The sequence below is a fragment of the Panthera pardus genome, unplaced genomic scaffold (assembly GCF_024362965.1).
Source record: "Panthera pardus isolate Hobbes unplaced genomic scaffold, ASM2436296v1 HiC_scaffold_16, whole genome shotgun sequence".
NCBI lineage: Eukaryota > Metazoa > Chordata > Mammalia > Carnivora > Felidae > Panthera > Panthera pardus.
The window spans coordinates 109,997,566-110,016,086 of record NW_026526721.1 but is presented as its reverse complement, the minus strand read 5'-3'; the positions used below and the strand labels follow the sequence as shown (position 1 = coordinate 110,016,086).

The window sequence follows — 18,521 nt, the reverse complement described above, 5'->3', positions numbered from 1 at the left end:
CACGCCAGAAGTTTTAATTACTGTCTTAAAAGAAATGACTTGGACCATCCCAAAAGCTAATAAACAGGTAGAGATCCTCAGCCTCATTAATAATCATAGAAATGCAAATTAATTTAATAATGAGGTACTATTGTACAGCAATTAGACTCACAAATCTGGGCAATGCCAAATACAGACTAGAATGATGAGGCAGAAAACCTCAAACACTGATGGGAGCTCAGGCTGGGGTGGCCCTTCTGGTGACCAAAGTGTTACTAATTATGCAACCATGCCATACAGGTACCTATGCTATGATCAAGCAATCTAGTTCTGGATGTATAACCCCACACACACCCCTTTAATAAATAGTTGAGAGAGAAAGACTTCATCTGGTGACATGTTCCTTGCACTGATATTTTTAGAGGTGGAGAAGTAGATGTAACTGGGAGAAATAAACTGATAAAATGTGAACACACATTCAAAAGAATATACACAAAAATACACATTAAGTAGAATGTTCCCACAGTTGTTGGGGTAAAAGAATCAGAGAGTGAGCAAAGGAGAATGCATTACAACCTAAAATTTCCACATTTTTGTAAATGGCTTCCTCTCATCATTCTCTCTCTCTGTCACAGAGCCTAATGTCACAGAATTCTGCAATTATCTTCACCATTTTTTCTTCTTGGTTATTTGAGCTTACTCTCTTATGTTTTCTAACTTCATCAGACAAAAAGCTCAATTCATTTATTTTCAGTATTTGTTTTTTTCATAAAGGTTTTCAAAGCTCACTTCCCCTCCAACTCTCCCTCATTGCTTATGTTGAGACCATCTGGCTTCTAATTCTAGAATACTATTAAACATTTTACTTATTATGCATCGAAAATAGGCAGAGTTGTAAGCTTTGCTGGATCTTTATGCAAAAGAATATCTGAATAGCAGAAAAGACAAAAATGAAAGGTGAATTATTAGGCTGGACTATCAAGAAGAGAACTTCTCCCAGAATGCACTGAGAATTTAATGATGAAAGTAGGAGATACAATTTAATAGGTAAGAATCCAGAAACTCCATTTTTTCAGAGAATTTGAGGGAGAAAAATTTTTTGCATCCTGAACCCTCATGCACAAGTGGTGGGAGTAGAAACCTGTGGTGGCCAATCTGAGGCATACAACATGGAAATAATTTTGAAACTGTATTTAGATGTAATCAATGACCTAGTATGTCAGCCTCTACAACGACTCCAAGTGATTCCCCTTCTGGGTATTTACACTCTTGTATAATTGCCATCCACATTGTACCAGGTAAGGTGATCAACTTCCTAGATGTGCTTGGGACTCATTTTTAAAACCTGCAAGTCACATTTTAAACCTGAGAAATTCCTAAGGCCAAGGCAAGCCAGGACAGTTGGTTAACCTGGTACCGCGGTTGGTCTAAATGACCAATAGCATGTAGCAGAAGTAATGGTAGAGCACTTCTGAGATTAGTTTACAAAAGATTGTGGCCTCCATCTTGGACATTCTCTCATGGCTCACAAAGGAACGACTTACTCTGGGGGAACATAGCTGCCACTGTAAGTGGCCCTGTGGGGAGGACTATGAGGCAAGAAATCGAAGTCTCTGGACATGTGAGTGAGAATGGAAATTAATCTTTCCTCAATTATGCTTTAAGACAGCTGTAGCCCAGCCCAGAGCAGAACGTCAAGCTTATAGAGATCCTGAACCAAACTACCCAGCTAATCTGCTATGAGATTCAGTTCCCACAGACACTATCAGATTAAAAGTTTGTTGTTTTAAACTACTAAACATTTGTTATACACCAGCAGTACATAAATAATATGCCAGGAAATCAACTCTTAAGCATACATCCTAGAGACACTATTGAATAGGTAGGTAGGTAGGTATGTTCACTGAAGCACTGTTCATGGTGTAAATAGATGGAAGGGGTATATAGATTTTCTTCAGTATTAGAACAAATTAAGTAAAATACAGTAAATGCAAATAATGTACTACCATGAAACACTAGAAAAAATGAACTAGACTGTATGGGCAGAACCTCAAAAACAGTAAGTTGTGCAAAACAGTCACATAAATTATCATTCATAACATGATTTAAATTTTTTTTAACATTTATTTATTTTGGAGAGAGCAAGTGCGCACACAAGTCGGGGAGGGGCAGAGAGAGGGAGACAGAGGATCCAAAGCAGGCTCAGTTATGTCAGCACAGAGCCGATGCAGGGCTCGAACTCAGGAACCATGAGATCATGACCTGAGCTGATATCGAGTCAGCCGCTTAGCCGACTAAGCCACCCAGGCACCCCAATAACATGCTCTTTAATGAGATATCAAAAAGACAGAAAACTCTTAAATTTTAAAAACATTATGTTTACTTTTCATTTTATAAATACTCAGAGATACACAAAAAATAAAAGTCCTGGCTATGGGAGAGGAGAATATATTTTCAAGTAAATGTATTCTCAACTAAAATTGAGAAGTGAAATATGGGCTCTGTAAAGACCCTTGCCAATACTATCCCATGAACTAAAAAGGGCATTTAAACTCCATTCTACATAACTGGGGTCCAAAAATATTTCCACAAAATAACTAAAAATGGAAACCAATGTTACAACCTCATGACGTTACAACCACACTTACAAACATAAACGCAAAAAAAAAAAACAAAACTGTAAACAAAAAATGAGAATTGAATCTAGCTAGGTATTAACTTTTTTACTATAATGCATTAAAGAAAGGTTTATCCCAAGAATGGATACAACTCAACCTTAAGAAATAGACTATGATTTACAACATTAAGAGATTAAGAATATATATAGGGTAATCAAATTTGATGAACAGGCATCTGATAAAAATAATTTAATACATATGCTTCAATTAGTCTATCTACTAAAGCTTCATATATATATGAAACTTCCTCTGTTTGATAAAGGGTATTTTCTAAAAATCTGTAAGAAACAATAAGCTTAATTGTGATATACTGTATTTTAAAACTTGTACACTGAAACTTGGTTTCTAATGATTTGATACCTTAGAGCTATTTCCATTAAATTCAGGAATGTGACAAAGACATTTAGTCTCATTGATACCCTTCAATGATATAGGTTGAGATTCTAATTAATACAATAAAACTAAGGTAAGGCAATACTGCATAAAGTTTTGAAAGGAAAAGATAACACTGTCACTATTTTCATGCAGTAATTGATCCAGAAAATCCAAAAAAATTAAATGCTCCTAGTACTAAAAGTGAAACATGTAGTTCTTCCAAATACAATGTCCAGTTTGAAAGTACAGTAAGAAAATGTTTTTCTTATCATCAGAAAAATTCAATTATAATAACAACACCAAAGATGGTAAGGAATAAAATGTGAAAAACCTATATTAATAAATTTTATCTATTTTTACTGAAGGATAACAGATGCAAAAGAAGAAATTTATACCAGGTTCTTAATTAGAAAGACCTAATGTAACAGCTCTCTCCAAATTAGTCTATGTAATCACTGTATTACTGCCAAAATTGGAATGAGAGGTCTCATAAAAGAAATGTCATGGACTGCATTGAAAGTTCATTTGAAAGGAACAAAACGGTATAAGGATAGCCAGGAAAAATTCGAAGAAATTCTTACAGTAAGGGTCTTCTCCCTTAGAAGTTTCTAGCACAGTATCAACTAGAGTAATAAAAACAATATAGTTCTAAGGCAGGAATAGGCAAATAAAGCCAAAGTACAGAATAAGGTATCTAAGTAGACCCATGCAAGATAAACTCTTAGTTTTTAATAAAGCCAATTACAAATTGATAGGAAAAAGAGCCTACTCAAATGGTTAGAACAATTAGCAACCTACTTGGAAAAAAATAATGTCATCTGTAGACTTGACCTCATTCACCAGACACTAGATAATTTAAATGGCTAAGAATAAAATAACCCAAAGTTATAAAAATATGTTTATAACTTCGTGTGGTGAAGGACTTCTTAGAGATACAAAAACCGGATGCTATAAAGGAAGAAAAAGATATTGGTTCATTTTACATACAGTTTTTGAACTTTCTAGCAGGTATCATGAGAATGACTGAGGGCTTGAAAGTTGACTTTGGAATCAGAGCTCCGAAAGAGTTCTACCAGTTGATTACATGGCCCAAGTAAGGCATGTAATACCTCCAGGCTTCAGTTTTTTGATCTGTACAATGAAGAGAATAATAGCACCTTCCTCACAGGACTGTTGTGAGCAATAGAATAGTGAATATATAAAGCACTTAAGACAGACTTTGGCTTATAGTAAATATTACATAGCTGTTTGTTACTATTAAAAACAAAAATTAAAAATATATATTTGCATTTAACATATAGGATCAAGTTACAAAATACATAAAAAACCCTTTCAAGTCATTACAAATAATTCCTAATATAGGTTAAAAACATGAACAGTTCAAAGAGCAAGGTATGCGACCATACACATACATTGAAAATATACGAAATGTAAACATTTTCAAAATGGCAATGAAAACGGTTTATGTTTTTGAATGTTGCCAAAGATATGGAGAAATGTCAGTAGGACTATAAGTTGATGAAACCTTTTGAAAAGAAACTTCATCCATGTGTAAAATGCAAATGGTCTTCCATTATTAATAACAATGTCATGTGTAGGAAGACAGCTCGTAGAAATATGTCCACATATGTGCAAAGACTTAAAGGTGTTTTCCACAGCATCCCTGTATGACAGAGAAATATTTTAAAAGCCGTAAGCATCCACTCCATGGAGGCAATTTGATAAACACCTTTCATTCATTCTACGAAAATGAAGCAACTCTTAGAAATGAATGAGACTGTCCTATACAAACTGAGATAGAGAAATAAAGCCATCAAAATCTATTAAAAGAGGTATGTTTCATGTTAGTGTACTCATCTCTATAAATAATATTTACATATTATGTCAATGAATAGAAAGTTAACTGGCTCTCTGTCACCCCAAAGTTGCCACTACTTGTTGCTGGAAATTGGAGGAGGAGTGTGAGGAAAAAGGGCTGTTTCATATGAGTGGAAGGGGTAGAGATTAAAGTAAAATAAGAACAAAGAAATAAAGAGAAAACACAAATAGCAGTACATGATTTCTTCTCCAAATGGGCAATAAAACAAGTCATAAAAACATATTTATGCAAGCATCTATCTACATTGAGATCTATACCTATCAATTTAGGATTAGTATGAGGATCAAATAAAATAATACGCATATAGTGTTAAAATTTTTGGCACATGGTAAACTCTCTAAAATGTTTACATGTGTTGTATATGTGTGTGTTTACACATATACACATATATGTGTACACATAATACACATATGTATACACATAATACACATATGTATACACATAATACACATATGTATACACATATGTACACATAAATATTTACATGTGTATACATGTGTGTGTGTATGTACACATATACACATATATTCATTTTATTGTGAAGGATAAATGCAATAAATGCTATTGACTAAGAACTGACATTTTTCTCTTGGGCCTCAGTACACCTCCAGAGCACTTAACACCATGTGATATCATCTTTGCTCATAAGCTTACCTCTATATATGGTCTGTTTCTCTTCAATGAAATAAAGTTCAACACCTGCTGGGAGTTTTGTCCCATTCTATTTGGAAGAGAATCTAGCACACAGTATGAACTCAGTATATGTTTGTCAAATTATAATTTCTTTCTGCTGGTGCTTATCTCTTGTACTGATTAAAGTATTTCCCACTATAGTAAATGCTTGAGTGGTAATCCCTAACCACTTCCAGCAAGTATTTCAAAATAGGGATGTGAGTTCTCTGCTTTCACTGATTTGTCGACTTGCTAAGAACAACATTTGACCACACTTACCAGATATCAACAAGCTTCATGAGCTATTTTGCTGAAACAATAAATGAATGTTTTGAACAGAGGTAGACTTTTTTTTTCCTGTGAAATGTCTATCCAAATGGGAATTAGTAAAATGAAATTTGGTCCCCAGAATCCCAGAGCAGCATCCATGCTTGCCAAATACAGGAACTCATCAGCGAGGAAAAAAATGTTTGTCTTCAACTTTCCAATATAAGCTATCTACAGCGAACAGAGGAAATATGAAAATAGCAACTGGCAGTGTTTGTTTAAATTAATGCCAGGTTTTGCTTTTCTCTTGAAACAAATTCAGTTGCTAAGGTAAGCTTCGTGTAAGGAAGGGCAAATGTCTGTTAAGCCAAAGGCTTCTGAAGTTTAATTTCCTCTTGAAAAAAGAAGTATGAAAATCTATACTGGGGATGAATTCTAGACACCATCATTGGTGGTTTATGTGTCACAGTCTTTTTGGAATCAGCTATGGAAAAATTTGCAATTTGTCATTTCCAACACAGGAAAAATAGCCTGATCTACCCACATGCTATTTGCCCTTTTCTTTGGCACATTTATCTTTTACCCATTACTTGGTAAGAACTCTTTGCATACGAGGCTATTAATACTTTATTACTCATGTTGTAAATACTTTTAAATTTGTGTCGTTTTTTACAGTCTTTATCCATACAGAATGCTTTAATTTTTATGTAGTCAAACCATATAATATTTGTTTTTCTGGTTCTTGGCTGGAGTTTGATGTTGAGAAAGACCATTCCAAACCCAAAATAACTAAGCAAGCTGAATTTCCTTCTATTGATTTTCTGGTTTTGTCATTACAATTAAATGTGTGACAAATCTAGAATTTATTTAGGTGGATAGTATGAGGTAATGATCAAATCTTTTACAAAATGATCTCTGTCAAGAATATTTTAATATGTATTAGGGTGAATCTTTTCCACCCTATTGCTCTTCATTTTTAGACTTCTCCTGGCTATCTTCTATTTTTCTTTCATGTTTATCTTTCCAGATGGGTTTTAAAAACCACTTTTTACAATTATTTATATGAATATATTTTCGTTGCAAACATTTAAAAAAGAATATCTAATAAAATACTATTTTCTCTTACTACTTCCCATATTTCTACTCCTTTCCCCAAGACTAATGATGGATAACACTTCTGAGTGTACGTTTCTAAAATACTATTCATTTAGACATTACGCTTTTGTACACATTTTAACATAAATGAAATCATACATTACTGTTTTTGAGCCGTTTTAACTTCATTTCAGAGACCTCTATGTCAACACATAGTGGTTTTCCTCATTTTAAGACTTATGTTTTTTATCAAGACATACACCTTTATATAAATAAATTATATATTATATATAATATTCAAGTGGATGTGCATTTATATTGTTTCTCTATTTTTCTGCCATGACACACAAGGTTCTTCATAATGGAATCACTATCGTACAAACATCTTTTTGCCCTTCTGCATTTCTTTTAGATTCTTAGAAGTAGGATTGTTGAACCATGGAGTATGAATACTTCACGAACAGCCAAACTGCTTTCCAAAAGGCTTTAGACATCTACTCTGCTATGAGAAATACATGGGAGTGCCTGTTTTGTCCATTCAGTCACCAGTTTGAGTCATTTGCTCACATGGCTTCTATTTTGCATTTCCATGGAGGAGAATCAACAGACTCTTTATTGCTTCAAAGGCCAATAAATTGAGAAAATTGGATGGAAGTAGGTCATTATGATATATAAAAGCAACTAACAGTAAAACAATAGAATACACTCCAAATTACTAGGGGTGAGGTGTACCTTAACAAAAAAGATCATACAACAAAAAAGAAAATAAAGGAAATATTTCAGTATAATAAAAAGAAAAAATACCTTTAGCACCTTCTCCTAAACTCTTCAAAGTAGATCAAAAGATTAAAATTAATTTGGAGGAACCAAAGGTAACTTTATGAAATTTTATGTATATAATGTGTAACATTTATATTATTGTATATAAAATATAATCACATATCCTATGTTATATGTAATAAGATTATATATGATTATATATAATGAGAATAAATCTATCAGTCTCTTGCTTGTTGTTGGTGAGGCAGATATTGTTGGCTGTCCACACATCCAGCAATAACCCACCTTTCTTGCTGGGAAATCAAAAGCCAATTTGAGCATCTTTAACATCATGGTATAAACCATGAATCTGAATCAAAGATGATAATCCAATTTCTATTTCTTACTAATTGATGGGTGTGTGAGATCAGAGGGAATACGCATGGGAGGCTTCTGAACTTAAGTGAGATAATAAATTGTTAATGTTTAATCTACTCTTCACCAGCTCTTCTATGATTTATTTGTAGTTGATGCAAACAGAGACTACAGTATCCTCCAACCACAGACTCGTACATGTGGCAATACTTGGAATTAAACAACCTCTCCCCTAATCCATTACTGGATCAAGGCAATTAAAACTGCTACTGCAAATCATGACAAATAACAAAAAAAATATTTCATATCAAACAAAACCTATGAGGTCAGAGTGAAGGTCTACATTGAAGAAACAAGATTAAAATCAAAGTGGTGCTCAAGAAGTGTGAAAAAAGAACACGAGATAAACCTCAGAATAGCAGAACAAAGTCAATTATGAATTGAGAAAAAAATAAGAGTTCATTCCTTTGAATTTTTAATAAAGTAGAAATGATACTTGTTAGCATAATACAAATTATGCAAAACTTTAATTTTTCTGATTATAAAATTTAATCATAATTATGTATTGTTTTCCTTGTTTACATTTTTTTAATGTTTATGTTAGAGAAAGAGACAGAGTGTGAGTGGGGGAGGGGCAGAGAGAGAAGGAGACACACAATCTGAAGCAGGCTCCAGGCTCTGAGCTGTCAGCACGGAGCCTGACACGGGGCTCGAACCCACAAACTGTGACATCATGATCTGAGCATAAGTCAGACTCTTAACCAACTGAGCCACCCTTGTTTTCCTTCTTTAGATAGATTACACCTTAAAAATAAATTTTACAAAAAAATACATGGGTGAGCACTATATGTCAATATAGCACACTAAATATACATACATGAATATATGCTATCTGAAAATGTATTTAACAACATGAAAATAAAATTTCTAAATTTCTGGATGACATTTAGTCCTCCAAAATATAGAAAATGCATCATTATCTTTAATGACATAATATGTCAGTTATTTTAATGAAAGATCTGTTTATTTAAAAAATATTCATCAGATACCTATTTGTTACAAGGTATCATCTGCTTAGGTGAATGGAATATAATAGAGAACAGGTACTCATAAGCTGTAAGATTTTTTGGTTGTCATTGAAATATATTAAATTCACAAGGATAGGATTCATTATTCACTATTTTTAAAATCATTTATTTTTTCTGAGACAGCGTGGGCCAATTAAACCTGAAAGATTCATGCTTGCTTTCATTTCATGAAATCATCTTCAATGATAATGTAATTTGTTTCTTCAGAGTGTTCTGTTCCCTCCGTATACAGAGCTTCTCTTTGTTCTTCCAATCTCTTTTCTAATAGCTTTCATTGGATGCTTTTCCTGTCTTCTCTGCTCTTGTTATACACTTCTTGCCATGTTACTGACTTGATTTTCTAATTGTCAGATCTGCTTTCTTTTTTCTTCTAATTTGGTTTTAATATCTGTTATGGCTTTGTTAGTGAAATATACCACTTAATCTTTATCTCTCATAGAATTCATAGGCTTTTAAAATCTTGAGAGTGAGAAACCAGTTGACTGTTTTCTGTTCAAATGAAAAATGTATTTTGTACATATTTTTGAAAAAAAAATGTTGCATAGTTCTACTATTAGTTATGTTGCTATTTTACCTATCATTTAGTTATGACCTGCTACTCGACCCTGAATAGTACAGTATAGTCTTTTGATTCCACCTCTTGTTTATCAGAAAATCATTTTAGTGCTTCTCAACCATAGTATACATTAAAGTCACTTAAGAAAAAGGAAGGGGTGCCTGAGTCCCAGCCTAGCAAATTCCATGTCAGTTTTCAAGGTGAGCCTCAGGTGAGTCTCATGCTCTTCAGCTAAAGCCTAGATATCATTGGTTTTTATTATCTGTTCGTCTCTTTGAGGGTGGTAGAAGTAGAGCTGGGCCAAGGAGGAGCTGGAGATGAGAAATAAGCACCGTTGTTTCTTCTTTTCTCTATTCATTGAAAGACCATCACCAGGGCCACTTGCACAGGGTTACAGAGAATCCAATGGCATTTTCTTAGCTGTAGCTATTCATTGCCTTCTAATGTAATTAACTCTCCTTTGACACACTTATTCCTACGCCCTGAGTTAACATATCACCAGTAGGTATCAGTAACACATTTTTAGCGCTAAAAGGAATCTTAACAATAATACATTCTCTATTGAAAAAAATAAGACACCAGAGGGTTAAGATAGTTGCCTAGGGAGTATAGAGAAGGTGGGATACGTGAACAAGAAGGGTTATAACATACTAGGTGCACTGTTAGGTGCTTTATCCACATTACATCATCGAGTATAATTCTTGGAGGTAACTGGATGAAAATCATCAGTTGCCTAATCTGTATTCATTCCCTATCTTTCTACATCCTAATAGCATCTAGATTTTTCTTTGAGAAAACATCATTCCCCCAATCCAACTTTCAGGTGCAACATTGATCAAAAATCTCCTTCCATTTGCCAAAGTTAACTTGTTTGGGAATGGGAAGAAAACCAGGTGTAAGCCAAGCAATACACAGCGCTCTACACGTTGTGGCTGGCTCTACACGTTGATTTTTTTTTTTTTTTTTTTTTTTTTTTTTTTTTTTTTTTTTTTAGGGCAAGGCTCTGGCCTTTTAAGCGGTTGTGGGAGGGAATGCTCTTTCTCTCCCTCTCCTATTAGACATGAATAAGGAGCATGTAACTCCTGTTGCTTCCAACAGCCACACTGTGACCATCAGGAAAATTAGCATAAAGGCATTGCCCAACCACAAAAATAAAGGAGAATACTGGGGAAAAAATAGCCCTGAACGACCTATGCCAGACACTGCCTACATTCAGACTTTTCAGTTAAAATGAGCCAATACATTCTCCTTATTGTTCACATTTTGAGTTTTCTGTCCCTCACAACTGAAAGAACCGTGATTGAATCAGATCTATTACTCCTGCTAGGTCATAAAAGTAATCATCTGAGGCTGGTTTGCACTGCCCAACACCAGCCACATGTGGATATTTAATATTAAGGACAAAAATTAAAAATTCATTTCCTCAGCTGCACTATCCAGATGTCAAGTGCTCAATAGGCATATGTGGCTAGTGACTACCTTATTGGACAGCACAGATATAGAACATTTCCATCATCACAGGAAGGTCTATTGGATAGCACCAGTGAGGGATCAGAACTTAAGTAATTTATCTGTAGTTGCACCTGTTTACTATCTGAACACAGATTTTAGGCATTTAGAGGAGTGGAGATTTTTTTTTTTTCAGATTCCATTAAATCCCTGTGGTCAATGTTAAGAATCTGTATAACTATCCAATGAAATTGGGCCACTTCCTGGATGTTTACATTCTACCTCTGTAAATATAGCATAAAGGAAGGGCCCATAAGATATTCACCCATGGCCTGAGGTGCCTCATTCATACTATGTAAATCTTTATTTATGCTGATTTTGAGTTTCTAGTACTTGTATCACCAGTATTTGTATTCGTTGTTCTTGCCCAAATTTGTATCAATGGTTAAACCTTTTCCTAACACTTCCATTGTTGCTGCTTTAATTTTCCTCAAGATTCTTCAGGGGTTTCCCTTCCCTTGTGAATCTGCTAAATGTCTGTCTTTGCCTTTCTATTTTCAAATACTTGCACATAGAAAGCTTTCCCCAAGGTATCTGAGCTCTCCTCTTGACAGACACTGTGACATGAATGGAAAAATAGTATGAATTCCTCCATGCATGTCTGAAAATGAATTTGACAAAGCTTATTAATACCAATAGCCTTCTGGCCATTTTTAAATCCAAGCATTCCGTTCATTGGCAGTGAAGCTTATTTCTTTTTGATTTGCTTTTTAATAAATAACCTATTGAGCACTTGAAGTGCTTGCTGGTTATCAAATTTAGAATTAATTGCACTGCATTTCTCTGGGCAGATTAATAAAGCTGCCTATTGAAGAATTCTATTCTAATGGACATTTTGTGGCACTGTTGGAAGTAATACTGAACATAAATGAAATAAAGATTTGGTTTCAAGCATGACTAGGTTTACAGTCACATTAACTAATGGATGATATGAGATTTTAATCTTTGATTCTTTAAAAATTCTTATTTTTATTAAAAATGCTATATTCTACTTGCTTTTAAATATTCGATGCAAACACATAAGTTGTTTTCAAAATGCTTTCCAAGTCACCTTATTATGCACATTTTATACATATTCTACCAATTTTTGCTCTATGTATTTTTTAAGCTTTTATAGAAGATACAAGATTTTGTATTACAGCAAAGTGCATTGGGCATTGGTATTCAAGCACAGGAAGTAATGTTAATCCTGAGTTTTACCATGTTCTGTTATTTCGGTATCATTGCTAAGTTGTTTCATTGGTAATGGTGCTTCCATAACAGAGAGCTCAATTAAGGTTAATTAGCAGAACGGGCTTGACACCCATGATTAATAACCTAACTGCTAAGCTAATGCACTGAAGTTCTTGAACCATGCATCTAACACCAGGTGTGATCTTGCTGGAGTAATTGAAGTAATAAAGTGTCTTTTCCATATGCTTAGTCAGCAGAAATAATCTCTCAGTGAACCTTAGTTCTATTTAAGATGGTTTTGTCATTTATTTTTGAATAATGCTTGGCTCCCATTATATTATCACAGTGAAAGGATAAGGATGTATCCAGAATCACTGTTGTAAAAGACAGTTGCACATATACATATATATATAGGGAGCTTCTCTCTACATATACATAGATATACATATATAGAGAGAAGTTCCCTTAAGTTTTTATATTGCTCAATACATGGTCTTCTTTATTCTTGCAGTACATCTTTCTGTAACATAGGGCTCCCAAATTAGAGAGAGCAAACTACATCTGAGAATATAGTTCTTTGGTCACACAACCACGAAGGCAAAATAAGATCCATTCTTGGCAGCTGCAATTGCCCTGAGCATTTATTCGTGTCATAAATATCTTGGTGATTTCACTTACATTCGACACAAATTTCTGATATCTCATTCTACTCTAGGAACATTTTTGTTTTCACCCACCCTGGATCAGAGTAGATTCCTTCACTACCATTAAAAATATTCAAGTATAGGGGAGCCTGGGTGGCTCAGTCGGTTGAGCGACCAACTTTGGCTCAGGTCATGATCTCACGGTTTGTGGGTTTGAGCCCCACATCAGACTCTATGCTGACAGCTCAGAGCCTGGACCCTGCTTCTGATTCTGTGTCTCCCTTTCTCTCTGCCCCTCCCCCACTCATGCTCTGTCTCTGTCTCAGAAATAAACCAAAAAAATTTTAATATTCAAGTATGTATACTGATACAGTCATTCTAGTGGAAAGAACACAGCCTGGCAATCTGAAGATCTGAGTCCTAGATTGGTGAACTATGGGCAAACTATCTTTGTAGAATACAGAAAGGAATAACCGTGTCTGTCTTGTTTACTATTGTATGCTCATAAATTAGAATAGTGTCTGGCACACTGAGTGCTCTATAAATAGTTACTGAAGAAATGAATGTCATCACAGGCATAGACTATGCGATCTACTAGGTCTAATAATGGTTTCTATAGTTGCATCCTACTGTGTGCATGACAGTGTTAATCATACTTAATAGACATGCAAATGGCTTCTCTTTTAAATCTTTTTTTGTATCTTTTCTTTAGGGTAAATGAAAGATAATGCAATGTGTACTATGGAATTCTTTAAACAAATGTTTAAAATACATGTAAAAATGCTTATAAATTTAAAAGCATGATGTCAGTTAGTCATTATTAGGCCATCTATCTGGATACATCTTGCCTCATCATTCCACATTTCCTAGCATTTGGGGACAATGGTGAAAGATGTTTTGCTGAAGAAAAAGATTATATCTAGAGACAACGATATAGAGAAAACAGATGCTTAGTAGGGTAAAAATGCAAATACAATGGCGATAAATTTATTTTGTTGTGATCAAATGAACATGTTTATTCACCAAGTCTGTTCTTACTCACCAACTTTCTAGCTTCAACATTGAAATGTACATACCACAACCAACACCAGAATGTATCAAAAATATTCAGCGTCTAAGTGACAATTTTAGTAGTAACTTTCCCAACAAGAATCTTCCATTAACAAAAATCTAAGAAACAAAAACAGTCAGATTCCTTAGGGCTTACAGCAGGTCTCCTGAAGTTAAACTCCCTGCTTTTGAGGACACGGCACTCTCTCCTGGTCCAGATCTTACATCTGAATCTTGGACTTAAACTTTACCTCCTCAATGGTCTTTCTTTAGTCCCTCACACTACAGGGTATTTCCATTCTGCAAGTGCCTACAGCATGTGATGACAGCACACCAAGGTTTTTTTGAGAGGAGGCAAAGCTATTTTATTTTTAGGATGCTTTCCTTGTGTCACTTGAAGAACTAGCCTTCTCATCTCCTTAACCTGTTTTATTTCTTTGGCTAAATTATATGCTTCAAAGGCAGAAACCATTATTCATAGTTTTATGTTGTCCCTCACAAGTCATAACAAATTTATTAGGTACCTAATAAATACATGTTGATTCTGAGAATTCAATACAAAAGCACAGAATGTTAGAGCTAAAAGAGATACTTTAGTTATCACCATGCTTCAACGTATTTAAGTTTATTTTGAGAGAGAGAGCACAAGCAGGCGCGCGCGCCTGTGTACAAGTGGGGGAGGGGCAGAAAGAGAGGGTGAGAGAATTCCAAGCAGGCTCTGCACTGTCAGCGCAGAGCCTGATGTGGGGCTTGAATGCAAACTGCAAGATCATGACCTGAGCTAAGATCAAGAGTTAAACGCTTGATTGACTGAGCCACCTAGGTGCCCCAATATTTTTTTTTTCTGAAAACCCTGTCACCTCCTTTATTTCTGGAGGAGGGTAAAGGGAGAAGAGAAAATATTCACTTGAATTTGAGGGGGAGCTTAATGGGAAGCAATAGTAGCAACAATTTTAGGCCTCTAAGGCTCCTCTCTGATCACAAGAGAAGGCTGAAACTTCCTTGTTTGGAGATTTAAGAATTTAATTTTTCCCTAGAGCAAGATCATCCATTTTTGCTGGGATAAAAGAATAAAGAACAACAAACTCAATAGCACCAAACGGGGTTTAACACAGAAAATGGGGCCAGGTTTCTCCTTTCAAATGCACATTTTTTACATTAAAATATGTTTATAAATCATAGTTGTTTTTCCTCTCAATTCAATCCTTCTCCTCCCCCTACCAGGAGCCCGGGGAACTGGAAGAGCACGTGCATTACTGACCGGATATACAATCCGGACGCCCCTTCCAAACCGGAATCTGATTACTAATGGACTGGCCCAGCACAGGGCTGCCCTCAGCGACGAGAAGCAGTAACTATATTCTCAGGGAGAATGGGTACTGAGGATGCCACCAGTCAAAGAGTCGAACGCTGTGCATCCATGAGAGAACCGTCTCCAGAAAAAAAAAAAAAAAAAGAGCAAGAGGCACAAGGAAGACCTGGACGGGGCTGGAGGAGAAGAGTATCTCATGGATAATTTGGCTATTGGTGGCCTCCTATATTCGTCCTGAGGACATTGTGAATTTTTCCCTGATTTGTAAGAATGCCTGGAATGTCACTTGCACTGCTGCCTTTTGGACCAGGTTGTACCGAAGGCACTGCACGCTGGATGCCTCTCTGCCTTTGCGCCTGCGACCAGAGTCCATGGAGAAGCTGCGCTGTCTCCGGGCATGTGTGATCCGATCTCTGTACCATATGTATGAGCCATTTGCTGCTCGAACCTCCAAGAATCCAGCCATTCCAGAAAGCACTCCCAGCACATTAAAGAATTCCAAATGCTTACTTTTCTGGTGCAGAAAGATTGTTGGGAACAGACAGGAACCAATGTGGGAATTCAACTTTAAGCTCAAAAAACAGTCCCCTAGATTAAAGAGCAAGTGTATGGGAGGGTTGCAGCCTCCCATTCAGTACGAAGATGTTCATACCAACCCAGACCAGGACTGCTGCCTACTACAGGTCACAACCCTCAACTTCATCTTTATTCCAATTGCCATGGGAATGGTATTTACCCTGTTTACGATCAATGTGAGCACGGACATATGGCATCATCGCGTGAGACTGGTGTTCCAGGACTCTCCTGTCCGTGGTGGCCAGAAACTGCGCTGCGAACAGGGCGTGCAAATCATCCTGGACCCAGCGCACAGCGTTCAACTCTGGTGGTGCCCCAATATTTTTAATGTAATGCCTTTGGGCAGGGCAAGTGGTCTCCAGTTCACCAGATTCCACGTCACTTTTGCCTAACCCTGGCCATTTCCACAATTACTTGGTGTCTGAGACACCCACAGCTATCATTCTGATTGACATCTGTAAGGGAGCGTGCTCCAGAAGCCTTCACTCAGTTGCCTGAATTGACAGTGAATTACCTTAATGACAGAGCCAGGCCTAACCTGAAGGCCTTATTTTTAATTTATCTATTTTATTTTTTCAGAACACTTTAATCTCACCACGTTGCCTCAAGTGGTTTTTAACCTTTAGACTCTTTACATGTCAACTGCTTTCTGCACCCAAATTCAGTTATAATGAAGCTGCAAAATGAGAGATATTATAGGGATATCTGTGAGTACACAGTATGCACTATAAATTGTAACATATTGTTTCTAATATATATATATGTAATTTGATAGGTTAAACTTCCAAAGATATTTCCATAGGAATGCAGAAGAATGTATCTACAATCATAAAATATTTAGATATGTGTAATAAGCTAACAACCACCGAACACATTTTATAAGACTGTTATACCAGATAGGATCTTTAACCCTAATCTGTATAAACCATTACTGGATCATGCTTTAAAATATTATCAAAGGCCCTCTAACCCCTAAGAAAAGGCTTCCAACTCATCACTTTGTCCCTTCACCTTTTCCAGATGCATAAAAATAAAAATAAATTCTACTTGTGGGACAGAGACACTATATTCATAAGCACTTAACAATATGGGGTATGGGGCAAGAAAGAGGTTATTGGGGCTCCTGGACCGCTCAGCGAATTAAGTGTCCGACTCTTGGTTTCAGCTCTGGTCATGATCTCATGGTCATGGGATCGAGCCCTGTGTCAGATTCTACACTGAGAGTGGAGCCTGCTTGGGATTCCTCTTTCCCCCCACCCCTCTGTCTGCCCCTTCCCCATTTGTGTATCCTCTCTTTCTGTCTCAAAATAAATAATAAAGAACGTTACTATAGCTTCATTTAAAAAAATTATAAAGATGCATATAAGCCTCACAGTCTAATACAAATCTTGCCAAGAATCTATTTTATAGCTTAAGCAATGCTATTATTTATACATTTTTTATATTTGTACAAGGGTCTCCCAATGAAATAACCACATAATCAACCATAATGTTGATAAAATGTAACATTGAAGTTTTTATTTGAAAATCCAAACTAATATATTTGTTTTTCTATGGTAAACAGAGCATTTCTTGGATTTATCATGAAAAAAAAATTAGTTATAATATGAAAACACAAATTTGATCTCCAACTCTTTCTTGAGGAAGCAGATGCTTTGTTTATTATTATAATATTATGCAGAGAAAGAAAAAGTCATATGCCAATGACAAAGTTGATATACTTACTTATAAAAATGAAAATATGGGAGTAAATGTACATAAGTAGAAAAATGCATCTATGTTGGAAAAGAATTTAAGAGAAAGTATGCATGTGGGCTGAAAATTAGAAAAAAGAAGTGAAACTACTCTAGAATTCTATTTTTAGCAGATCAACTAAGGGGAGAAAAGTTGCAAGTAACACAATCTTGCAGAACCCTGGACATTTCGAGGAAGTCAAAAGGAAACCAAACAAACCACAAAGTAAAAGATGCACACCAAGGATAGAGAGGTGCTAAAGCTGGCAGATGATACCAGCTCTACACAAAACCTTTGAAACATCAACATTATGAAAATGGACCTCCTAGTTTTTCTTTATGAGCATCCACATTGAGGCCCTTTTTGCTGCATAAACCTTGTATTTTCATACATCTATAGAAAATAGCAGCCCCACTCTTCTCTATCCGTTGACCCTGCTCTATCTTTAATAGCATTTATCACCACCTAACACGTTTATCTGTATATTGTCTTAGTTTCCCTACTAGAATGTAACTGTCATGAGATCAAGTTTTGCTGTGGTGTCCCTTGTGTCTAGAACCATGCCTGACACATTGAAGGTGCTCAATAAATATTTGTTGAAAGAATATGAATTTAGGTACTCTTAACCAGTTCTATTTTTGATAATCCTACTGTGTAATAATTGATTTCTTTCATTATTTAATTATAGACATGTCACAGCATATGTAAGTAAATATAGTAGTTAGCTTTGTAACACAGCAATGTATATACACATACAGTCTTGACCTCAAAGAGTTTACTCAGAGCTTTAGGTTCACGTG

General features: G+C 35.6%; 1 protein-coding gene across 1 annotated transcript in view; it reads left to right on the top strand.

Moving 5' to 3' along the window:
* LOC109258039 (transmembrane protein 183A-like) overlaps nt 1-16,379 on the top strand; it is a 92,335-nt gene extending 75,956 nt beyond the window's left edge. Inside the window, 3 exon segments of the mRNA XM_019434580.2 lie at nt 15,484-15,545; nt 15,548-15,613; nt 15,615-16,379. Of these exon segments, the coding sequence (XP_019290125.2) occupies nt 15,484-15,545; nt 15,548-15,613; nt 15,615-16,379 (893 nt within the window).
* Nucleotides 16,380-18,521: the final 2,142 nt, after the last annotated feature.